Source organism: Manihot esculenta, chromosome 11 (genome assembly GCF_001659605.2).
Source record: "Manihot esculenta cultivar AM560-2 chromosome 11, M.esculenta_v8, whole genome shotgun sequence".
NCBI classification, from domain to species: Eukaryota; Viridiplantae; Streptophyta; class Magnoliopsida; order Malpighiales; family Euphorbiaceae; genus Manihot; species Manihot esculenta.
Window position 1 is genome coordinate 4,470,793 of NC_035171.2, and position 26,414 is coordinate 4,497,206.

The window sequence follows — 26,414 nt, forward strand, 5'->3', positions numbered from 1 at the left end:
AAGTAAGTTGAAATTATTATCATAACAGCAATAAACTCAAATCCTACATATACTTTCATTAGCCAAACTTAAATTTTTTAAAATTCAGCTCAATATAATTTAGTTATACTTTTAAATTTACATATATTTGGATCATTAAAATTTTAAAGTTTATCTTTATAAGTTTACGAGTTAATTTGTGAATATACTTATTTAACTAAAATTATTTTAGTTTTAAACTTATTCGTTTTAAATTAAAACTCATTATATATGTAAATAAATTGAATCATTAGTTAACTATTCGAGACTAAACTCGATAAAAGTTCGATTCAGCTCGATAAAAACTCGACTCGTCTAAATTCGTTTGCTAAACGAGACAAACTTAAACTTTTTAATACTCGACTCGAGTTCGAAATGAGTAAAACTCGAATTCGGTTCGAATTTAAAAAAATTTTAACGAACCAAATTTGAGTTCTTCAAAATTCGACTCGACTTGATTCGTTTACACTTCTAACTTCTATTAATACAACTAGACCATAGACTGAAAAATCATCGCCTCATTTAGAAAGTTTAATGTTACAAGTTATTTCAATTGCTAGTTAGTTCTCTTTATTAATTTATCTAAATTAAAGAATGAATAATTAAAAAACCATAATCATATGAATTAGATATGAGACCATCCAGATCGTTGACTTTGAAAAAAAAATGTTAATACTAATTAAATTCAAATGCCATGATTGTTCATTGATAGAGTTATTAACATAAGTACATCCATTCAAACGTCCAGGTGGAAATCACGTTAACCTTATGTCTTAATAAACAATAAATAACTTGTTATTTTTATAAGACTTTTATATTTTTATTTTTATTCTCATAATCTTTTGTTGCCCACTACACGAAATTAATTTGTCAATTATTTACATCAGATATCCTGCATAAAATCACTAATATATTATAAAATTACTCTAATTACAGTGTGAAAACATGAAATTCCCATACTCATTCTGTAAGAAAGCCCCATTAATTACATTTTTTATTATATATTTTAAGAAAAGAAATTATATCCACCGTAGGTTTACTGAGTCGAACTCATTAATAAAAGACCCTCATTGAAACTTAGAATAAAGAGAAACTCATTAATAAATTTATAATATGCATTACACAAAATGACATTAACTGGAGGCCACATGCTGCGAATTCTACGCTCAACGTCAACGTTAATTTTTTTTTTTTTTTAAAAAAAAGGAAAACGAAGGTCCTAACTGTCTTCCTTCATCCTTCTTACATCTCCCTCTTTATCTCTGACCATTCACATTCACACTCTATAAGAACTCTATTATATATACTTGCAAAAAACCTCTGGCCGTGGTTGCACAAGTCTGCAACTTCTGATGGCCAATCGCTTGGGGATGAACGGGGCAGATCACCGGATTGAAACTAGAGGTATTAATTGTTTTTAGCTGAAACTGTTGTACCAAATAGTAATAGTTTCATGGAGATTTCATTTCATCTAACTAATTGAGGCATGTTGTTTATTGATTGTCACTAAGCACAGATCAGAATGAATCTGGCTCATCTTCTGAGAAGACTATTGGGCCAAAGTCATATTCATACGGTGAATTAGCAAAGGCAACTGATCATTTCTCGCACAATAATCTAATTGGTAAAGGTGGTTTTGGTCATGTTTTTAAGGCATCTTTAGATGGTGAGATCCGTGCTATCAAGAAACTTGATTTTTCGGATGTACAATCCGAAGGAGGTTTGGAGAAGGAGATTATGATCGTCCAAAGCCTCAGTCACAAAAACCTCGTTGAACTGGTTGGTTACTGCATTTATGGAGCCAATAGATTGCTCATCTTAAAGTATTTTCCAAATGGGTCCTTGAGATCTAAATTACATGGTGAGTCCCATATTCTTTCTTTTACTTTTATGTTCATATAACTAATCAATATGATATAATTAATAGGAAGTGATAATGTTTTGGACTGGGAAATAAGAATGAAGATCGCTATAGGTTCTGCAAGAGGATTAGAATATTTACATGAAAATTGTGAGTATATACTACTACATATTCTTATATGGCAGTATTTTAGCTTTTTGAGTGTAAATTTATTTATTTATTTTTATTTATGTTTGATAATTTATTTTCTCTTGCAGTTCATATTCTTTTTATATTTTTTCAGATAAATCTAAAATTGTTCATTTAGATATTAAACCAGATAATATTCTTCTTGAGGAAGATTTTGAACCTAAGGTAAGATAATTTTATCATAAGAAAATATTTTAGTAATGTCATCACATATGTATATATAGCGTAACTTTGATGATTGAAATTTTATTTTTGAATAACATTAAAAAATTATGTGAATCATTAATTATATAATTTAATTAATATATATATATATAAATGGCATAATAAATTTATTTAATTAACTTAAATAATTTGTTTAGATAACAGATTTTGGACTTGCTCAATTTTTTACCGACGGTGCTACTCATATATCCAAATCATCAGTTATGGGAACCCATGTGTAAGATATAATTTTCTTTCTATCATTTAATTGCATTGATATTATTTTCTATTTTTTCAAATGCTATTATTATCTTCTCTTAGAATAGTTTAAAATAAAATAAATATTGAAATAAATAAAATAACACATAAAAAAATATAAGTGCTCCTTAATTTGATAGTATTAGTAATCTTAATCTTAACGCACTCACAGATTTAATCTGGTGGTAAGTGCATTTGAGTAAATCTGAGAGATTTCATATTCTACTTTTCAAATCTCCAATTCTCAGTTCAAAAAAATAAAAGTAATCTTAATCTTAACAAATTCTATTGCAGTTACGAAGATCCACTGACAACAAAACTTGGAAAGTATTCTGATAAATCCGATATTTATTCTTTTGGAGTTACACTTTTAGAACTGATTACTGTAAGAATGCCTATAGACAATGGTATTGACATTGTTACTTGGGTATGACTCTGTTTGCTTTAATAAAACTATGATATAAATATTCTATTTACCATTTATAAAGTTTTGAATATAGATCTCAATTGGAGTTATTTAGATTTCAATCCAATGCATTTATGATTCATTAATAATAATTTTTTAATTAATATCTTGTAGGCAAATCCTCTAATTAAAAAGGCTTTGGATGGAAGATATACAAATTTTATAGATTCCAATTTACAATCCTTTCACCACGAACAAATGTATCGAATGGTTTCTTGTGTTAATTCTTGTCTAAATCAACCTCCAAGCTCTCGGCCAACAATGAAAAAGGTAAAATTTTTCACATAACTAATCTCAAAACCATATATATATTATCTTAAACCTTGTAATCATTTTATTGTTATGTCATGCAGATACGTCTAGTTCTTGAAGGAATATCACTCCCGGAAGAATTATACGATCATAAATTGCGAAAGAGCATCATACATAAAGGTCTATATCCTTTTATGTTAATTTATTAGAAATTATATGCGTATTTATACTAAAACTTGATCAAATTGATGCCTAAATTAATTTTTATTTAATTTGTGTCATATCTTAAAATTAGAAACAAATGTTGATTTTCAACTGCATAAATATTAATTTTTTTAATTTTAAATGTAGAATAAATTAGTTTTTTAGTCAAAATTGTTAACATATTAATGAAATATAATTTTTATCTTCTAATTATTCAAACAAACTGTAAAAACAATGATGAAAATTTTACCTTAAAGTCATACATAATTCCTAATCATTAATTTTGTCAATTATTGAATTAAATCATATAGTTAATATTTATAGGATTGAATAGTTTCAAGATTAAACATATAATTTTATTTGAATTAGAAGAATAGAATTACTTATAAGATACAGTTCTTAGAACACTTAACATTATATTATGATTTACATAGTCTGTTAACCAAGTTGGTTTCCTAGTAGAACGAGGCTAACCTCTTTCAATAGGTTGGATTTCCGGTGACCAGCAATTTGATGTTGCAAGTCAGATTCTAAAAGTTGTACAAGTTGGTCATTTTGATTCTCTATTTCTTTAAAGGAGACTCATATAGGTTGCTGTTGTGACTCATTTTTATCCTAATTCCATGTGTTTTCTTCGTAAAAACTCACATCTCTACTGATCACAATCTTTTTAGTGTCTGAATTTAATAATTTATAAGTTTTAGAGACTTCACTTAAGATAAGAAAGACACATTTTTCACCTTTATCATTTAACTTTTTTCTTTTCTCATCAGATATATATATGCATATTTGATGCAACTGAAAATTCCACAATGATCAACAGTTGGTTTTCTTTCACTCCATATTTCCTTTGGAGTCATATTCTGTATTGAAAATGTTAGACTTCTATTCAGTACATGGATACTCCAATTAACTGCCTTAGGGCAAAAGTTTTTCGGAACATTGCCTTTAGCCAGCAATCTTCTCACCATATTAAGTATTGTTCTATTTTTCCTTTCCAATACGCCATTTTAGTATGGTATATAGGCAGCTGTGAGTTGTCTTTGAATGCTTTATTCATCACAAAATTGTTTAAATTTCTTTGAACAATATTTTCCACCATGATTAGTACGGAAAGTTTTAACTGCCTTCCCTTACTCATTTTCAACATGCACTTTGAAGCTTTTAAATGCACAAAAAGCTTCTGATTTAGCCTGCAAAAAGTAAATCCAATCTTCCGAGAAAAATCATCAATGAAAGTGATTAAATATTTATTACCCCCATTGGAAGTTGAATTGATTGGAACACATATATCGAAATGGACCAGCTCTAAAAAATTTTTCGCTCTCTATTATTTTCCTTGTGGAAATTGAGAGCAATGTTGTTTACAAACACACACTCTTCATAAACACGAGATGGAATAGTAATTTGAGGATGACCATTCCCCATATTCCCCTGTTGGAGAGTTCTTAATCCACCGAAATTCAAGTGGCCGTAACGGAAATGCCAAAGCCGAGATGGATTCTTCATTTCAGCCATCAAATTGGTTTGGGCAACTTGAATTTGCAATGGAAACAACCTGTTTGAGCTCATTTAAATAATTACAATAGCTTCTCTTGAAGGATCATAAATTTTACAAGCTCTCTTTTGAATGATTATCAGATAGCCCTTCTCTTGCAATTGACCAGCACTAAGTAAATTAATTTTCAAATCAGGAACATAAAACACACTAGAAATGGTCTCCATAAAACCATTCTTAGTTTTAATATCAATATCACCTTTTCCCATCACATTTACTTTAGAACTATCACCAAAGCTCATAGTTGAATGAAAAGTTTTATCTAAATGGGAAAAGAGAGACTTACTACCACACATATGATTACTACTGTAACGACCCAGATTTCGGACCATTACCGGCGCTAGGATCCAGATCGGCATAAGGCCGCCGGGACCCGTAGCAAGCCTCCTATACTCTCTGTATACCTGTATAAATCTCATACATGATCAAACATTTCCTGTCAAAATTTTGTTTTGTTCCTTGGCTTAACCTGTGCATGCACTAACTCTGTAACCTGTGTATGAACCCCCTAACCAGAGTACTCATCAATGCTCTAGTTGGGTCCATACCATATGTGTTAAGCCTGGACACTCATACTCATCCATGAAACATAAACATAATCGACCATGTACATAAAGGGGATTAACATAAAACTGGGCCAAGCACAGTACTATACATCATTCTTAACAATACTACACATCATTCTTAACAGTTCTAAACATCTCTTTAAAAGTTTACATCATATACATCAATTACATGTCCACCACTAGCTATTACATTATCAGAACTCCTCTAACACTATCAACTCCCTGATCTGTCCCACACCTGCAAACTGGGGTAAAGGGAAAACGGGGTGAGCTATAAAGCCCAGTGAGTAGAAACATGGGGCATTTTCATATAAACATGCTCTCATGGAATGCATCATAACTCAAACATTTCACGTAACGGATGAATCTTGTCACCATTAGCCCTCTCATCCTATGCCCGGCCCTCGACGGGGCTCCGCAGGCTATCACTTTATATCATGCAGTTGCCAAGACGCGTGGACATGAGGCAGCCCTGGACTTTCATCAGCATGCAAACATAGGGCGGTGCCAGGACGCGAGGACATGGGCAGCCTTGGACTTTCATCATCATACATAGGAGAGCTAATGGGTCACTCAAAATTCATCCACATCATCAACATAGTATGCAATGCATCAACTTCGTGAAACTAATGCAAAACAACCTAAAATATTCATAGCAATCATGATGCATGAGATATGCTTAAATTTTAAAACATAGTTTAGTTCTACTCACCTCAAACTGACTCTGCTGCAGCTGACCTACTGCTGTGGTCCTCGGTTCCTCTGGTTCGAACCTACATAGGTGGACTCAAATGAGGTACCAAACATAGACTATAAAGACTCTAAACAACTCCCCGGAAACCCCCTAGAACATCATAAAACCATCATGTAAAACAAGCAAAGAAAGGCTGGACAGGGCACTTTCGGCGGCAGGTTCGGCGGCCGAAACCCCCCTCCAGAGACGAAACTCATGCATGTTCGGCGGCACCTTCGGCAGCCGAAAATCTCGTCCAGAGACGAAACTCATGCACCTTCGGCGGCACTTTCGGCGGCCGAACCTTGCCTCCAGAGACGAAGGTCCCAACTTTCGGAAGCAAGCTTTGGCAGCCGAAACTGCCTCCACAAGGGGTTCGGCGGCCGAAACTCCCTTCGGCGGCCGAACCTGGTTGCTTCTGTAAGGCAGAAACTCTGCATCTCACATGCACAACTCCCCCAAACTCATTCCAACTTGCATCAAACATAACACAACTAGCATATACTTAAGTATATGCATAAAGGGGTCCAAAACTAACATAAAACCCCAAACAACAAACACAAACAACCACAAATCATGAATATACACAAAACCCTCCATAACACCCTCCTTAACCTAACATGCATTTCTACCCATAAAAACTCCATGAAACCTTCAAAAATCAAGAAAGGAAGTTCAGGATCTTCACTTACCTCTTCCAAATGAGAGAATAAACGATCCCAACGTGGAGTGATGGAGAAATCTTCCCTCAAAACCTCCAAACTTCCTAACTTTGCTCTTTTACTCAAAAACTTCAAAACAAACATAAAACTCATCAAAACTTTGAATGATTTGAAGGAAACATGAAAATCACCCAAGGAGAACCTCAGCCTCACCTCTGGTTGGCAAAAATGGAAAAAGTGATCCAAATCACCGACCTTTGACCATTTATAGGTGGCTGGCCAGACCACCTTCGGCGGCCAAACGTGAAGCCGAATGCCATGCATGTTTGGCGGCCGAAAGTAACCTTCGGCGGCCGAACATGGGCTTTTCTGCCTTGGTGTTTTTTCTTTCAAAAACTCATTTCTTTTTAACACTTTAAAACATTAAAACTCTTTTAAAACATGTAAAAACATAACCCGAACCCTTCTAGGGCATTCCGACATCGGAAATTCACCGGACTACAGGAATTCCAATGCCGAACTCTAGCCGGGTATTACATTCTCCCCCCCTTAAGAACATTCGTCCTCGAATGTTCCTCGAACACATAACACATAGATACGGGAAAAAACTAACTAACCTTAAAACAGATATGGATACTGCTGAAGCATAGATTCCCGTGTCTCCCAGGTGCATTCCTCTAGATTGTGGTGGTTCCACAAAACTTTCACCATCGGAATTTCCTTGTTCCTTAGCTTTCTGATCTGCGTGTCCAAGATCCGTACTGGCTGCTCTACATAGGTGAGATCACCGAGGATCTCTACATCAGGTTCACTAAGAACCTTACTCGGATCAGGCACGAACCGTCTCAGCATAGAAACATGGAAAACCGGGTGAATTCTCTCCATAGATGCAGGTAAATCCAGCTTATACGATACCTTCCCGATCCTCTGCAAGATCTCAAAGGGACCAATGTACCGCGGAGCTAGTTTACCCTTTCTTCCGAACCTAACCACTCCCTTCATTGGAGACACTTTCAGCAAAACCATATCCCCCTCCTGGAACTCTAACTGTTTCCTGCGAACGTCTGCATAGCTCTTCTGTCTGCTAACTGCAGTTTTCATCCTTTCTCTGATTATGGGCACTACCCTGCTGGTAATCTCTATTAACTCTGGCCCTGCCAGAGCCTTCTCCCCTACTTTTTCCCAGCAAACAGGTGTTCTGCATTTCCTCCCATACAAAGCTTCATAAGGAGCCATCCCTATGCTAGCATGATGGCTGTTGTTGTAGGCAAACTCCACCAAAGGTAGATGCTGTCTCCAAGAACCGCCAAAGTCTAACACACACATTCTGAGCATATCTTCTATGGTTTGGATGGTCCTCTCTGATTGACCGTCTGTCTGTGGGTGGAAAGCAGTACTGAAATCCAATCTCGTGCCCATAGCAGCTTGCAGACTCCGCCAAAACCTGGAGGTAAACTGAGGTCCTCTATCCGAAACTATAGACACAGGAACTCCATGCAGCTTTACTATCTCTTCTACATACACCTGCGCAAGTTTGTCCACAGAGTAGTTACTCCTAACCGGAATGAAGTGAGCAGATTTAGTCAGTCTATCCACAATCACCCAGATGGAGTCTAGCCTGTTAGACGTCACCGGTAACCCCACTACAAAGTCCATGGCTATGTTTTCCCATTTCCACTCTGGAATAGGCAGTGGGTTAAGCATTCCGGCCGGCTTCTGGTGCTCTAGCTTCACCCTTTGACATATCTCGCAGGCTGACACATACTGTGCCACTTCTTTATTCATCGCTGGCCACCAATACACTCTTCTCAAATCTTGATACATCTTAGTGGCTCCAGGGTGAACGCTATACCTTGCATTATGAGCTTCCCTCATAATGTCTTCCTTCAACTCTCTATCATCTGGTACACATAGACGATTCCCGTAACGGAGGATCCCTTGACCGTCAAACCTGAATTCTGCACTGTTGCCTGACTGAACAGTCCTGACAATCTTCACTAGTTCTGGGTCCTCGTGCTGTTTCTGAGCCACCTGCTCCAGAAAAACTGGTGTTACTCTCATCTGTGCTATCAAAGCACCGGTACCAGATAACTTTAACTGCAGCCCTTCCTCCAAGAGCTTATAAAACTCCGACACCACTGGTCGTCTCTCTGCGGTTATGTGGGATAAGCTGCCAAGTGACTTCCGGCTTAAGGCGTCTGCCACAACGTTCGCCTTACCCGGATGATACTGAATTTTACAATCGTAGTCACTAAGTAGCTCTACCCACCTTCTTTGTCTCAAATTCAGCTCTCTTTGACTCAAGATATACTGTAAACTTTTGTGGTCTGTGAAGATCTCGCATCTAACCCCATAGAGGTAGTGTCTCCACATCTTGAGTGCAAAGATAACTGCTGCCATCTCCAGGTCGTGTGTGGGGTAATTCAACTCATTCTTCTTCAACTGCCTAGAAGCATAAGCTATCACCCTATCATTCTGCATCAAAACACAACCCAGCCCTACTCTAGACGCATCACAGAATACTGTGAAGTCCTCACCACTGACTGGCAAAGCCAACACTGGTGCTGTCGTCAATCTCCTCTTAAGCTCTTCAAAACTTTCTTCACACTGATCTGACCAAGCAAACTTCTGATTCTTCTTGGTCAGCTTGGTCATAGGAGCGGCTATTTTTGAGAAATCCTGCACAAACCATCTGTAGTAGCCGGCCAAACCCAAGAAACTTTTAATCTCCGTCACCGTAGTGGGTCTGGGCCAGTTAGCTACAGCCTCTATCTTCTTGGGGTCTACCTCGATTCCGTCTGCTGAAACAACATGCCCCAAGAAAGAAATGCTCCTTAACCAGAACTCACACTTGGAGAACTTAGCATACAAGCTATGCTCTCTCAAGGTTTGCAAAACTGTCCCCAGATGATGGGCATGCTCCTCTGCATCCTTGGAGTACACTAGAATATCATCTATAAAGACAATCACAAAGTGATCCAGGTACTCACTGAAAACTCTATTCATGAGGTCCATAAATGCTGCAGGGGCATTAGTCAACCCGAACGGCATTACCAGGAACTCATAGTGCCCATATCTGGTCCTGAAGGCTGTCTTGGGAACATCTTCTTCTCTAACTCTTAACTGGTGATATCCCGATCTCAGATCTATTTTAGAAAAACAACCTGCTCCAGCTAGCTGGTCGAATAGATCGTCGATCCTCGGCAAGGGATACTTATTCTTGGTAGTGACCTTATTCAACTGTCTATAGTCGATACAAAGTCTAAGGGATCCATCCTTCTTTCTAACAAAAAGCACTGGAGCACCCCAAGGTGAGGTACTAGGGCGGATGAAACCCTTATCTACCAACTCTTGCAGCTACTCTTTCAGCTCTTTCAATTCTGCTGGTGCCATCCTGTAGGGAGGAATAGAGATCGGTCTGGTACCAGGCGTCAACTCTATCTCGAACTCTATTTCCCTATCAGGTGGTAGTCCTAGAAGCTCTTCCGGGAACACATCTAAAAACTCATTAACTACTGGTACCGAAGCTGGTTCCCTAACCTGTTTATCTAGCTCTCTCACATGAGCTAGAAACCCCTGACAACCCCTCCTCAACAACCTGTGAGCCTGAAGGGCTGATATCAAGCCTCTAGGCGTCCCCCTCCTGTCTCCTCTGAAGACACATACTGACCCATCCAGATCCCTAAGACTAACTACCTTGTCCCTGCAATCCAAGGTAGCACCATATGTAGATAGCCAATCCATCCCTAGAATGACGTCAAAATCTATCAAATCTAGAACCACCAGGTCAGCTGGAAGGCATCTACCTTCTATAAACACTAGACTGTACCTGCAGACTGACTCTGCTACTGATGGGTCACATTTGGGTCCACTGACCCAGAGAGGACACTCTAACCCAGAAACTATCAGACCCAACCTCTCTACGGCTCTAGAAGCAATGAAAGAGTGAGTAGCACCGGGGTCCATTAAAGCATACACATCAGAACACCCAATGATGAGTTTACCTGACACCACCGTGTTAGATGTGTTAGCCTCTTCTTGCGTCATCGTGAAGATCCGCGCTGGGGCTGCAGGACCTCCACCTCGGGAACCTGCTGCTGCTGAAGAAGAGGCTGCTCCTCTTCCTCGACCTCTGCTACTAGCCTGAGTTTGTGCTGGTGCTGCTGGCTGAGCTACACTGCCAGAACCCGTCTGCTGAGACTGTGCCATAGAAACTGTTCTAGGACAATCCCGAGCCATATGCCCCTCTTGTCCACATCTAAAACATGCATTTGTCCCAGCTCGACAAACTCCTCTGTGTAACTTTCCACACCTCATGCACACCTGACTTCCCGAACCAGGGTTTGAACTACTTCCCATTCCTAGTCCGGACTTCAGCTTGTTCCAAAACTTACTCTTTTTAGACTTGGACCTGTCCATTTTTCCACTTCCTGATGCCTTGGGTACTGAAGTTTGAGCCACTGACTGCCTAACCTTCCCTTCAATGATCGCACTAGCCTCCATTCTCCGAGCCATATCTACTATAGCATGGAAGCTCTCCCTCTCAGCTGATTGTATCAAGGAGGAATACCTGGAGTTTAACTTCATAATAAACCTCCTGGACTTCTTCTGATCAGTATCAAGAGATTGCCCTGAAAAAGGCAAGAGCTCCATAAATTTGTCAGCGAGATCATCTACGGTCATCTCATCACTCTGCCTCAGTTGTTCAAATTCTAACATCTTCATCTCCCTCGAGCTATCGGGAAAAGTCCATCCCGCAAACTCGTTAGCAAACACCTCCTAGGTGAGACTGTCTATCCTCGGTTCTACATAGCTTCGATACCACTCTTTAGCTTTCTTACATTTCAATGAGATCCCTGCCATCTGAATGGCTCTGGTATCGTCAGCCCCTAGCTCATCTGTAAGCGTCTTCACCGTTTTGAGATACTCAAACGGATCGTCACCTGTATCAAATTGGGGAGCACCCAACATCAGATAAGCAGTCATTTTGACCTTTCCCCTTCTAGATGAACTAGGCTGTGATATTGGAACTTCTGGGGCTATAGGTTCTTCTGGTGGTGATGGAGGTGCAACATTTTCTGGTATAGGGTGTACTGTTTCTGGATGATAAGATGGGGGTGGATACATAGGATACTGTGGGTATGGTGGATAGAATGGTGGATATGTCATATAAGATGGGTAAGGGTTAAAACTAGGATGATCCGACATACCTCCCATCGAATATCCCGGATACTGTGGATAAGGTGGGTATTGAGGTGGTGAAACAAACTCCGAGGCCTGAGTGCCTCCCTGAGACTCACCCATGCCTTCCTCAGACATACCGACACCCAAATTACTATCCATCTGCTGCTCCACATCCCAATCATCCTCCACTTCCATAGATACTCCTCCTTGCACTGTTCCTCTTCTGCTTCCATCAAAAGACCTTCTAGGGTCCCTTGACGTTCTTCCTCTGCTAGGCCTACTTGATATGGACCTAGGCAAAACAGGAGGATGGGCATCTGCACCCTCGTCCTGAGATGGTACTCTAGTCAATCGGGTAGATCGACGAGTTCCTCGCATCTTGTTTTCTGAGAAAACAACACATAGCACAAAACATCAGTATCATATGGTCCATGTGGAAACACACATGAACCCTCATCACATATAAAACATGCATATCATAACATCATCAAAGGACAAAACTCAACATCCTACCCTAGTGGACATGTTTTTCCTACTGTGCTTGCCCTTCTAGAACATCTATGAGCCCTATACACTCTAGGTCCGACCTTACGAACCTAGGGCTCTGATACCAATCTGTAACGACCCAGATTTCGGACCATTACCTGCACTAGGATCCAGATCGGCATAAGGCCGCCGGGACCCGTAGCAAGCCTCCTATACTCTCTGCATACCTGTATAAATCCCATACATGATCAAACATTTCCTGTCAAAATTTTGTTTTGTTCCCTGGCTTAATCTGTGCATGCACTAACTCTGTAACCTGTGTATGAACCCCCTAACCAGAGTACTCATCAATGCTCTAGTTGGGTCCATACCATATGTGTTAAGCCTGGACACTCATACTCATCCATGAAACATAAACATAATCGACCATGTACATAAAGGGAATTAACATAAAACTGGGCCAAGCACAGTACTATACATCATTCTTAACAATACTACACATCATTCTTAACAGTTCTAAACATCTATTTAAAAGTTTACATCATATACATCAATTACATGTCCACCACTAGCTATTACATGATCAGAACTCCTCTAACACTATCAACTCCCTGATCTGTCCCACACCTGCAAACTGGGGTAAAGGGAAAACGGGGTGAGCTATAAAGCCCAGTGAGTAGAAACATGGGGCATTTTCATATAAACATGCTCTCATGGAATGCATCATAACTCAAACATTTCACGTAACGGATGAATCTTGTCACCATTAGCCCTCTCATCCTATGCCCGACCCTCGACGGGGCTCCGCAGGCTATCACTTTATATCATGCAGTTGCCAAGACGCGTGGACATGAGGCAGCCCTAGACTTTCATCAGCATGCAAACATAGGGGGGTGCCAGGACGCGAGGACATGGGCAGCCTTGGACTTTCATCATCATACATAGGAGAGCTAATGGGTCACTCAAAATTCATCCACATCATCAACATAGTATGCAATGCATCAACTTCATGAAACTAATGCAAAACAACCTAAAATATTCATAGCAATCATGATGCATGAGATATGCTTAAATTTTAAAACATGGTTTAGTTCTACTCACCTCAAACTGACTCTGCTGCAGCTGACCTACTGCTGTGGTCCTCGGTTCCTCTGGTCCGAACCTACATAGGTGGACTCAAATGAGGTACCAAACATAGACTATAAAGACTCTAAACAACTCTCCGGAAACCCCCTAGAACATCATAAAACCATCATGTAAAACAAGCAAAGAAAGGCTGGACAGGGCACTTTCGGCGGCAGGTTCGGTGGCCGAAACCCCCCTCCAGAGACGAAACTCATGCATGTTCGGCGGCACCTTCGGCGGCCGAAAGTCCCGTCCAGAGACGAAACTCATGCACCTTCAGCAGCACTTTCGGCGGCCGAACCTTGCCTCTAGAGACGAAGGTCCCAACTTTCGGAAGCAAGCTTTGGCAGCCGAAACTGCCTCCACAAGGGGTTCGGCGGCCGAAACTCCCTTCGGCGGCCGAACCTGGTTGCTTCCGTAAGGCAGAAACTCTGCATCTCACATGCACAACTCCCCCAAACTCATTCCAACTTGCATCAAACATAACACAACTAGCATATACTTAAGTGTAACGCCCCGGAAATCCGGACCGCTACCGGCGCTAGGATCCAGATCGGCATAAGGCCGCCGGGACCCGTAGCAAGCCTAACATAACCTGTAAACATGTTTAATCCCATACATGATCAACCATATACATAAAAAAAAAAATCAAAACTTTTCTTTCATACATACTATCATCAACTAACTCAACCTGTGCATACTCTGAACATATACATAACATAATCCCTCTGTGGGATCTCATCAAGCCTCAAAGGCAAAACAACAGGTGTTGAGTTAATTTACATAAACATCATATCATAAGATCATGTACATACAAAAGGGATTAGCAATACACTATGGTCAAGCACAACTCTAACCTCAATAACCTCATTACATAACATACTGAAAGTTTTTACATTTCATCATAATACAATTGTCATGTCCACAATCTAACTATTACATACATATGACTTTTCTCTTCTTGCCTTCTCTATCTATCCCGTACCTGCAAACCTGGGGGTTAAGGGAGAGGGGTGAGCTAGATGCCCAGTGAGTAGAACTGTAAAAAGAATATTTAAAACATGCTGTCATGGAATGCATCACTACACAAACATTTCACACCACGGGTGGACTGATTCAAAAATCCCTCAGCTCCATGCCCGGCCCTAAAGAGGGCACCACAGGACTTCGTATGCCCGGCCCTATTATGGGCACCACAGGACTTCGTATTCAGAGGGCTAATGAATCATCCTAATGTCCATCCACTATCATCTATCACAACAATGCAATGCGGCATATTCGTGAATTCTAATGCAAACATCCTATAATATAATCATGATGCATGAAGCATGATAAAAACATTTAATTTCTTAATTTAAAAGGTTAAGTTTAGTTCCACTCACCTCTGGCTGACTCTGACAATCTCTGTAGCAGCTGGCTCACTGCTGGGGTCCTTGGTTCCTCGGGTCCGAACCTACATGGGTGGACTCCAATGAGGGACCAAACATACATAAACATAACTCTAATATAACCCCCAAAAATCCCCCTAATGCATCATGAAAACATCACATAAAATATGCATGAAATGGCTGAACAGGGCACTTTCGGCGGCACCTTCGGCGGCCGAAAGTCCCAGACAGAGACGAAACTCAGGTAGGTTCGGCGGCACCTTCGGCGGCCGAAAGTGCCAGACAGAGACGAAAGTCTCTTTTCAGGGGCAACTTCGGCAACCGAAAGGCCTGCCTCCCCAGCCATGTTCGGCGGCCGAAAGTGCCTTCGGCTGCCGAACCTGGTTTCTGCCAAAGGGCAGAAACTTGGCTCCCTTTGCACATTTCGCCTCCAAACCTTCCAAACATGCATATTTTTCAACCAAAGCATGCATACAAGTTCCTAGGGGCCTCAAGCAAGCATATACCCCATCTACAACACTCCAAACACACACAATCAAGCCACATTGTTCATCAAAGCATCAAAAACCCATAAGCTCAACATATACCCTAACATGCATTCTACCCCTTAAAACTTCATAAAACTTGTTTAAAACACATAATAAGGGTGGATCCGAGCTTACCTCTTGAAGAAACGAGAGGAAAGGCGATCCTAGCTTGGAGATGGAGAGATTGAGCTCTTTGAACCTCCAAGTACCCAAATCTTGCTCTAAACTCAAAAATCTTCAAAAACAAAGTTATAGGCTCATTAAAACGTGTGAGATTTGAAGGAAAAGATGCAAGATTGGTGAGGAATGACGGAGAGCTCACCTTGGCCGAAAATGGGGAAAAAAGCTCGCCCGTTTTCGGCTAAGGGACCCTTTTATAGTGGCTGGCCAGGCCACGTTCGGGGCCCGAAAGTGCCTCCGCATCCATGCAATGTTCGGCGGCCGAACATAAGGTTCGGCGGCCGAACCTGCACTTCCCTCACTCATGCTTTCGGGGGCCTAACGTGCCTCCAAAATGCATGCATGTTCGGCGGCCGAACCTGGATTTTCCTCCAAAGATTTTTCATGTAAAACTCATTAAATTTCATACTTAAAAACATTAAAAACATGAAAACCTTTTATAAAAACATGCTTTTACCCTTCTAGAGGTTTCCGACACCCAAATTCCACCGGACTGTAGGAATTCCGATACCGGAGTCTAGCCGGGTATTACATTCTCCCCCCCTTAAGAACATTCGTCCCCGAATGTTTCTCAACTAGTACATGCATAGCAAAACAAACATAACATACATAAAACACATAGATACTAACCTCTAAAAGAGATGGGGATATTGCTGGAGCATGGACTCCCGTGTCTCCCAGGTGCATTCTTCCATATTGTGGTGGTTCCAAAGGACTTTCACCATCGGGATTTCCTTGTAGCTCACCCCTCTCCCCTAACCCCAGATGTGCAGGTACAGGGTAGATCAGGAGGTTAGCCAGAGATTTGAAGTATGTTTATGTAATAGCTAGATTGTGGACATGACAAATGTATTATGATGTAATGTAAGAGATCATAGCATGTTATGTAATGAGATATTTATATTGAGGTTATAGTTGTGCTTGACCCTATGAGTATTGTTATCCCATTGATACATGATCTATAGATGATGCTTATGTAAACTAACTCAACATATGTTGTAATGCCTTTGAGGCTTGATGAGATCCCACAGAGGGACTATGTTATGTATATGTTCAGAGTATGTGCAGGTTGAGTTAGTAGATGATGAAATGTATGAAAGAAAAGTTTTAATTGTTTATGATGATGTTGATCATGTATGGGATTAAACAGGTTTACAGGTTACATGTCAGGCTTGCTACGGGTCCCGGCGGCCTTAAGCCGATCTGGATCCTAGCGCCGGTAGCGGTCCGATTTTCGGGGCGTTACAGAGTGGTATCAGAGCCCTAGGTTCACATGGTCGGACCTAGAGTGTCGGGCTCATAGATGTTATAGAAGGTCAAGCACAATAGGAAAAGATCATGTCCACTAGGATAGGATAATGAGTCCTGTCTTGAATGATGATGTGAAATGCCATGACATGATGCATGTGCATTAATGATATGTTTTGATTGCTATGTATGTGATGAGGGTTCATGTGTGCCCATATGAACCATATGATGCTAATGTTTGCTTGCTATGTGCTGTTTTCAGAAAACAGGATGAGAGGAACTCGTCGATCTGCACGATTGACTGGAGTACCACCTGAGGATGAGGGCATGAGCGCCCGTCCTCCAGCATTGCCTAGGGCAATGTCTAGCAGGTCAAGCAGGGAAAGAGTAGCAAGAGACCCTAGAAGGTCTTTAGATATGGGTAGAAGCAGATCAGTAAGGGGGACTGTGCAAGGCGGTATGTCAGAGGATGTGGGAGATGAGATGGATGTGGACCAGAGGAGGGATGGTAGCCTTGGAGTGAGTATGTCGGAAGAAGGGATGGGAGAGTCCCAAGGAGGCACACAGGCCTCGGGATTTGTTCAGCCACCTCAGTACCCACCTTTTCCACATAATCCCGGGTATTCGATGGGAGGTACATCGGATTACCCTAGCTTTAGCCCTTTCCCCACACAGATGCCATACCCACCATACTACCCACCATACCCACAGTACCCTATGTATCCACCCCCACCCTACTATCCAAATCCAGCAAACCCTACCCCAGGGGATGCTGCACCTCCTCCACCACCCACAGAACCCACAGTTCCAACAACCCAAGACCCTAAACCTAGCTCATCTGGAGGGAGCAAAGTGAGGATGACCGACTACATGAAGTTGGGTGCCCCCCAATTTGAAACAGGTGACGACCCATTTGTGTATCTGGAGAGGGTCAAAACCATAACAGATGAGATAGGAGCGGAGGACAGTAGAGCCATTCAGATGGCAGGGTTCACCCTGAAATGCAAGAAGGCCCGTGAGTGGTTCAAGGCCTATGTGAAACCGAGGGTGGACAGTCTTTCATGGGAGGAGTTTGCTAATGAGTTTGCAGGATGGGCTTTCCCTGATAGCTCAAGGGAACAGAAGATGATAGAGTTCGAACAGTTGAGACAAACTGATGACATGAGTGTAGATGAATACACTGACAGGTTTATGGAGTTGCTGCCATTTGCTGGCCAGAACCTTGATACAGACCATAAAAAGTCAAGGAGGTACATCATGAAGCTCAATTCCAGGTATTCCTCCTTGATACAGTCAACAGATAGAGAGAGTTTCCATGCCATAGTGGATATGGCCCGGAGAATGGAGGCTAGTGCTATCATCGAGGGCAGAGTTAAACAGTCAGTGGCACAGCCTTCTGGTCTTAAGACCCCAGGTTCTTCATCTCTGAGTGCAGCTGCTTCAGGCAGTAAGAAGTGGGACAGAAGCCCCAAGAAGTCAAAGAAGAACAAGTTCTGGAGCAAGATCAAGTCAGGTCTGGGATTAGGAGGTGGCTCAAGCTCTGGTGGAAATAGTGCTGTGTGTGCTAAGTGTGGTAGGCCACACTGGGGAGTATGCCGGTTTGGGACGACAGCCTGCTACAGATGTGGGCAACAGGGACATATGTCACGGGAGTGTCCTAGAGCAGCTCCTACGGCACAGCCTCAGCAGACAGCTTCAGGCAGTGTAGCACAGCCAGCAGCTCCAGCCATGACACAGGCCAGTGGCAGAGGCAGAGGGAGAGGGTCAGCCTCTTCTTCAGCAGGGTTCAGAGGTGAGGGTCCGTCAGCTCCAGCAAGGATCTTCACCATGACACAGCAGGAGGCTAACACATCCAACACCGTGGTGTCAGGTAATCTCATCATTGGGTGTTCTGATGTGTATGCATTGATGGACCCTGGTGCATCTCATTCTTTTATTGCACCGAGAGCCGTTCAGAGGTTAGGGTTGATGGTCTCTGGGTTAGAGTGTCCCCTATGGGTCAGTGGACCCAAGTGTGACCCGACAGTTGCAGAGTCAGTCTGCCAGTGTAGTCCAGTTTTTATAGAGGGAAGATGCTTATCCGCCGACCTTGTGGTTCTAGATTTGACAGACTTCGACGTCATTCTAGGGATGGATTGGCTATCTACCCATGGTGCTACCTTGGACTGCAGAGACAAGGTAGTTAAGTTCAGATGTCAGGATGGGTCAGAGGTCGTCTTCAGAGGAGACAAAAAGGGTACACCTAGAGGCCTGATATCAGCTCTTCAGGCTCAGAGGTTGCTTAGGAGGGGATGTCAGGGGTTTTTGGCTCATGTGAGAGAGCTAGACAGTCAGGTTAGAGAGCCCGCCTCAGTGCCAGTAGTCAGAGAGTTCTTAGATGTCTTCCCAGACGAGCTTCCAGGATTACCACCTGCTAGGGAGATAGAGTTTGAAATAGAGCTGATGCCTGGAACTAGGCCTATCTCTATCCCTCCCTACAGGATGGCACCAGCAGAGTTGAAGGAGCTTAAGGAACAATTGCAAAAACTGGTGGATAAGGGTTTCATCCGACCGAGTACCTCACCTTGGGGTGCTCCAGTGCTCTTTGTGAAGAAAAAGGATGGATCCCTCAGGCTTTGTATCGACTACAGGCAGTTGAACAAAGTCACCATCAAGAATAAGTACCCGTTGCCAAGGATCGACGATCTATTCGACCAGCTAGCAGGAGCGGGTTGTTTCTCCAAAATAGATCTAAGATCTGGGTACCATCAGCTGAGGATTAGAGAGGAAGATGTACCAAAGACAGCCTTCAGGACCAGATATGGGCATTTTGAGTTCCTTGTGATGCCGTTCGGGTTAACCAACGCCCCTGCAGCATTCATGGATCTCATGAACAGAGTATTTAGACAGTACCTGGATCACTTCGTTATTGTCTTCATAGATGATATCCTAGTGTATTCCAGGAATGCAGAGGAGCATGCCCATCATCTGAGATTAGTTCTGCAGACCTTGAGGGAACATGGCTTGTATGCCAAGTTCTCCAAGTGTGAGTTCTGGTTAAGGAGCATCTCATTCTTGGGGCATATTGTGTCAGAGAACGGAATAGAAGTGGATCCCAAGAAAGTTGAAGCTGTGACTAACTGGCCTAGACCCACTACAGTAACAGAGATCATAAGTTTCTTGGGTTTGGCTGGTTATTACAGGAGGTTCGTTCAGGACTTCTCGAAAATTGCAGCTCCTTTGACCAGGTTAACCAGAAAGAATCAGAAGTTCATATGGACCGAACAGTGCCAAGAGAGTTTTGAAGAGCTGAAGGGAAGGTTGACTTCAGCACCGGTGTTAGCTCTGCCAAACAGCAATGAGGATTTCACAGTGTTCTGTGATTCATCCAGAGTAGGTGTGGGTTGTGTGCTAATGCAGAATGGAAGGGTGATAGCTTATGCTTCTAGACAGTTAAAGAGGCACGAGTTAAATTACCCCACACACGACCTTGAGATGGCAGCAGTTATCTTTGCCCTCAAGATGTGGAGGCACTACCTCTATGGGGTAAAATGTGAGATCTTTACAGATCATAAGAGCCTGCAGCACATCTTGAGCCAGAGAGAGCTGAATTTGAGACAGAGAAGATGGGTAGAACTGTTAAGTGACTATGATTGCAAGATCCAGTACCATCCGGGTAAGGCTAATGTAGTGGCTGATGCCTTAAGCCGGAAATCACTTGGCAGTCTATCCCACATCACGGCAGAGAGGAGACCCGTGGTGAAGGAGTTTTACAAACTCATGAATGAAGGTCTACAATTGGAGTTGTCTGGTACAGGCGCTTTGATTGCACAGATGAGAGTGGCACCCGTGTTTCTGGAGCAGGTGGCTCAGAAACAGCATGAGGACCCAGAGTTAGTGAAGATTGTCAGGACTGTTCAGTCAGGTAAAGACAGTGAGTTCAGATTTGATGATAGGGGGATCCTCCGCTATGGGAGCAGACTATGTGTACCAGATGACATAGGGCTAAAGGGAGACATTATGAGAGAGGCTCATAATGCAAGATACAGTGTTCACCCTGGAGCCACCAAGATGTATCAAGATCTGAAGAGAGTGTATTGGTGGCCAGCTATGAAGAGGGAAGTGGCACAGTTCGTGTCAGCCTGCGAAGTGTGTCAGAGGGTGAAACTGGAACATCAGAAGCCGGCTGGAATGCTTAACCCGCTACCTATTCCAGAGTGGAAATGGGAAAATATAGCTATGGACTTCGTAGTGGGGTTACCGGCGACACCCAACAGGTTAGACTCCATATGGGTGATTGTGGACAGACTCACCAAATCTGCTCACTTTATTCCTGTCAGGAGCAACTACTCTGTGGATAAATTGGCGCAGGTGTATGTGGATGAAGTAGTAAGGCTGCATGGGGTTCCTGTTTCAATAGTGTCAGATAGAGGGCCCCAGTTCACCTCCAGGTTTTGGCGGAGTCTGCAGAGTGCTATGGGTACCAGACTAGATTTCAGTACTGCCTTCCATCCCCAGACTGATGGACAGTCATAGAGGACCATCCAGACTATAGAAGATATGCTCAGGATGTGTGTGCTAGATTTTGGCGGTTCTTGGAGGCAACATCTACCCTTGGTGGAGTTTGCCTACAATAACAGCTATCATGCTAGCATAGGGATGGCTCCATATGAAGCTTTGTATGGGAGGAAGTGCAGGTCACCCGTTTGCTGGGAAGAGGTTGGAGAGAGGTCCTTAGCAGGGCCTGAGCTTGTAGAGATCACCAGCAGGGTGGTGCCCATGATCAGAGAAAGAATCAGAACTGCCATGAGTAGACAGAAAAGTTATGCAGACATCCGCAGGAAACAGGTAGAATTTCAGGAGGGGGATCTAGTATTGCTCAAGGTGTCTCCGATAAAAGGGGTGGTTCGGTTTGGTAAGAAGGGTAAGCTAGCTCCGCGGTACATCGGACCCTTTGAAGTCCTGCAAAGGATTGGGAGTGTATCGTACAAGCTGGATTTACCTGCATCTATGGAAAGAATCCATCCGGTTTTCCATGTTTCCATGTTAAGAAAGTTCGTGTCAGATCCAGGCAAGGTTCTTAGCGAGCCTGATGTGGAGATCCAAGAGGATCTCATTTATGTAGAGCAGCCAGTATGGATTCTAGACACTCAGATCAGAAAGTTAAGGAACAAGGAAATCCCGATGGTGAAAGTCCTTTGGAACCACCACAATTTGGAAGAATGCACCTGGGAGACACGGGAGTCCATGCTCCAGCAATATCCCCATCTCTTTTAAAGGTTAGTATCTATGTGTGCTATGTGTTTAGTATGTATGATATATTTTATGCTTTGTATGTACTAATTGAGGAACATTCGGGGACGAATGTTCTTAAGGGGGGGAGAATGTAATACCCGGCTAGACTCCGGTATCGGAATTCCTACCGTCCGGTGGAATTTGGATGTCGGAAACCTCTAGAAGGGTAAAAACATGTTTTTATAAAATGTTTTCATGTATTTTAATGTTTTAAGTATGAAATTAAATGAGTTTTTGCATGAAAAGTCTTTGGAGGAAAACCCAGGTTCGGCCGCCGAAAGTCAAGTTCGGCCGCCGAACATGCATGCGTTTGGGAGGCACGTTAGGCCCCCGAAAGCATAAGAAAGGGGAGTCCAGGTTCGGCCGCCGAACCTTATGTTCGGCCGCCGAACATTGCATGGATGCGGAGGCACATTCGGCCCCCGAACGTGGCCTGGCCAGCCACCTATAAAAGGGGCACTTAGCCGAAATGGGCGAGTTTTCTCCCATTTTCGGCCACAGCAAGCTTTCGACCTCCCTCTCCCCAAATCTTGTGTTCTTTCTACAAATCTCCTCCATTTTTCTTGAGTTTTAACTTCACATTGCAAGTTTTGAGCATTTGAGACAACTTTTGGAGCTTTGGAAACTCAGGAGCTCATTTGCTTGGATCTCCGAGTTTTGATCGCCTCTCTCTCGATCTTCAAGAGGTAAGAGCCGATCTTAAGCTCAATGTATGTTTTAAACAAGTTTTATGAAGTTTTATGGGGTAGAATGGCATGTATAGGGTTGTATGAGTTAGTTGAGCTATGTTAGGTTTTATGTGATTTTTTTGAGCAATGTATGTTGGAAATGTGTTGTTGTGAGTGTTGTAGTTGGGGTATATGTTAGTTTGAGACCCCTAGGTGTAATGTATGTGATGTATGCATGTTTTAGAACAAGTTTATGCATGATTGGTGGTTTTGGGAGGCAAGAGGCTCATGTGAGCAAAGTTTCTGCCTGTTTGGCAGAAACCAGGTTCGGCAGCCGAAGGGACTTTCGGCTGCCGAACCCCCTTGTGGAGGCAGCATTCGGCTGCCGAAGCTTGCCCCCGAAAAGAGACTTTCGTCTCTGTCTGGGAGTTTCGGCCGCCGAAGGTGCCGCCGAACCTGCCTGACTTTCGTCTCTGTCCAGGACTTTCGGCCGCCGAAGGTGCCGCCGAAAGCGCCCTGTTCAGCCACTTCATGCATGTATTCCTATGTTTATGTCATGATGTTTTAGGGGGTTTTTGGAGAGTATATTAGAGTTATGTTTATATATGTTTGGTCCCTCATTGGAGTCCACCTGTGTAGGTTCAGACCCGAGGAACCGAGGATCCCAGCAGTGAGTCAGCTGCTACAGAGTGTTGTTAGAGTCTTCAGAGCAACCAGAGGTGAGTAGAATAAACTCTTAAGTTTTAAAATTAATGAAATATTAATTTTGAGCATGTTCATGCATCACGATTGCCATGAGATATTTTAGGATGTTGCATTAGAATTCACGAATATGTTGCACTGCATATTATGTTGATGTTGTGGGTAAATACTGAATGATCCACTAGTCCTTGATATGGAAGTCCAGGGAGCCTTTGACTACGCCCTTGGCACTAGATAATGGAAGACCAGGGAGCCTTTGACTACGCCCTTGGCACTATGGAACGCCAAGACCAAGTGCCTGATAAGGCCTTGGGGCAGTGTAAGTAATGTTATGCTTAATGGAAGACCAGTGAGCCTCTGACTACGCCGCTGGCATTAGATATGATGATGGGACTAGTTGGTGACAGGTTTACCCTTGATGTGGCTTGTTTGTGATGTGACACATTTCATGAAGCATGAATTAAAAATATAATGTTTTTATTATTCTGCTCACTGGGCTCTTGTAGCTCACCCCTCTCCCCTAACCCCAGATGTGCAGGTACAGGGTAGATCAGGAGGTTAGCCAGAGATTTGAAGTATGTTTATGTAATAGCTAGATTGTGGACATGACAAATGTATTATGATGTAATGTAAGAGATCATAGCATGTTATGTAATGAGATATTTATATTGAGGTTATAGTTGTGCTTGACCCTATGAGTATTGTTATCCCATTGATACATGATCTATAGATGATGCTTATGTAAACTAACTCAACATATGTTGTAATGCCTTTGAGGCTTGATGAGATCCCACAGAGGGACTATGTTATGTATATGTTCAGAGTATGTGCAGGTTGAGTTAGTAGATGATGAAATGTATGAAAGAAAAGTTTTAATTGTTTATGATGATGTTGATCATGTATGGGATTAAACAGGTTTACAGGTTACATGTCAGGCTTGCTACGGGTCCCGGCGGCCTTAAGCCGATCTGGATCCTAGCGCCGGTAGCGGTCCGATTTTCGGGGCGTTACAGATACCTTCCCAACCTTTTGCAAGACCTCAAAGGGCCCGATGTACCGTGGAGCTAGCTTACCTTTCTTCCCGAACCGAACCACCCCTTTCATTGGGGACACTTTGAGCAATACCATATCCCCCTCCTGAAACTCCACTTGTTTCCTGCGGATGTCCGCATAACTCTTTTGCCTGCTTGTAGCAGTCTTGATTCTCTCTCGGATAATGGGCACCACCCTGCTGGTGATCTCTACAAGTTCAGGCCCTGCTAAGGACCTCTCTCCAACCTCTTCCCAGCACACAGGTGATCTGCACTTCCTCCCATACAAAGCTTCATATGGAGCCATCCCGATGCTAGCATGATAGCTGTTATTGTAGGCGAACTCCACTAAGGGTAGATGTTGCCTCCAAGAACCGCCAAAATCTAGCACACACATCCTGAGCATATCCTCTATTGTCTGGATGGTCCTCTCTGACTGTCCATCAGTCTGGGGATGGAAGGCAGTACTGAAATCCAACCTGGTACCCATAGCATTCTGCAGACTCCGCCAGAACCTGGAGGTGAACTGGGGCCCTCTATCAGACACTATAGAAACGGGAACCCCATGCAACCTTACAATCTCGTCAACATACACCTGCGCCAATTTATCCACAGAGTAGTTGCTCCTTACAGGGATGAAGTGAGCAGATTTAGTGAGTCTGTCCACAATCACCCATATGGAGTCTAATCTGTTGGATGTTGCCGGTAGCCCCACTACAAAATCCATGGCGATATTTTCCCATTTCCACTCTGGAATCGACAGTGGGTTAAGCATTCCAGCCGGCTTCTGATGTTCCAGCTTCACCCTCTGACACACTTCGCAGGCTGACACAAACTGTGCCACTTCTCTCTTCATAGCTGGCCACCAATACACTCTCTTCAGATCTTGATACATCTTGGTGGCTCCAGGGTGAACACTGTATCTTGCATTATGAGCCTCTCTCATAATGTCTCCCTTTAGCCTATGTCATCTGGTACACATAGTCTATTCCCATAGCGGAGGATCCCCTTACTATCGAATCTGAACTCACTGCCCTTGCCTGACTGAACAGTCCTGGCAATCTTCACTAACTCTGGGTCCTCGTGCTGTTTCTGAGCTACCTGCTCCAGAAACACGGGTGTTACTTTTATCTGTGCAATCAGAGCACCTGTACCAGACAACTCCAACTGTAGACCTTCATCAATGAGCTTGTAAAATTCCTTCACCACCGGTCTCCTCTCTACCGTGATGTGGGATAGACTGCCAAGTGATTTCCGGCTTAAGGCATCAGCTACTACATTAGCCTTACCCGGATGGTACTGGATCTTGCAATCATAGTCACTCAACAGTTCTACCCATCTCCTCTGTCTCAAATTCAGCTCTCTCTGACTCAAAATGTGCTGCAGGCTCTTATGATCTGTGAAGATCTCACATTTTACCCCATAGAGGTAATGCCTCCACATCTTGAGGGCAAAGATAACTGCTGCCATTTCCAGGTCGTGTGTGGGGTAATTCAGCTCATGCCTCTTCAGCTGTCTAGAAGCATAAGCGATCACCCTACCATTCTGCATCAACACACAACCCAGGCCTACTCTGGATGCATCACAGAACACTGTGAAATCCTCATTGCTGTTTGGCAGAGCTAACACT

At 42.7% G+C, this 26,414-nt stretch overlaps 1 protein-coding gene across 5 annotated transcripts; it reads left to right on the forward strand.

Moving 5' to 3' along the window:
- The first annotated feature begins 1,235 nt into the window (after nucleotides 1-1,235).
- On the forward strand, nucleotides 1,236-24,337 carry LOC110625459 (proline-rich receptor-like protein kinase PERK3). Of its 5 annotated transcripts, none has more exons than XM_021771057.2 (10): nucleotides 1,237-1,422; nucleotides 1,535-1,879; nucleotides 1,946-2,029; nucleotides 2,163-2,233; nucleotides 2,431-2,510; nucleotides 2,825-2,957; nucleotides 3,111-3,266; nucleotides 3,350-3,428; nucleotides 23,697-23,770; nucleotides 24,284-24,334. In XM_021771057.2, the coding sequence occupies exons 1-9, from the start codon at nucleotides 1,371-1,373 to the stop codon at nucleotides 23,723-23,725; spliced, it is 1,029 nt and encodes a 342-aa protein (XP_021626749.1). In that variant the 5' UTR covers nucleotides 1,237-1,370; the 3' UTR covers nucleotides 23,726-23,770; nucleotides 24,284-24,334. The 5 variants fall into 5 exon arrangements, with proteins under 5 accessions (XP_043817439.1, XP_043817440.1, XP_021626749.1 ...); XM_021771056.2 differs by having other exon boundaries at nucleotides 1,238-1,422; nucleotides 23,691-23,770; nucleotides 24,284-24,337; XM_043961503.1 differs by lacking the exon at nucleotides 24,284-24,334 and having other exon boundaries at nucleotides 23,691-24,053.
- Nucleotides 24,338-26,414: the final 2,077 nt, after the last annotated feature.

Excerpts from the sequence above, each read along its gene's own strand:
- LOC110625459 (XM_043961503.1), top strand. The coding sequence starts at position 1,371 with ATGGCCAATCGCTTGGGGATGAACGGGGCAGATCACCGGATTGAAACT. Across the intron at positions 2,234-2,430 it reads AGGAAGATTTTGAACCTAAG|ATAACAGATTTTGGACTTGC; the intron begins GTAAGATAATTT and ends TAATTTGTTTAG. Across the intron at positions 3,429-23,690 it reads AAAGAGCATCATACATAAAG|GTTCAGACCCGAGGAACCGA; the intron begins GTCTATATCCTT and ends CCACCTGTGTAG.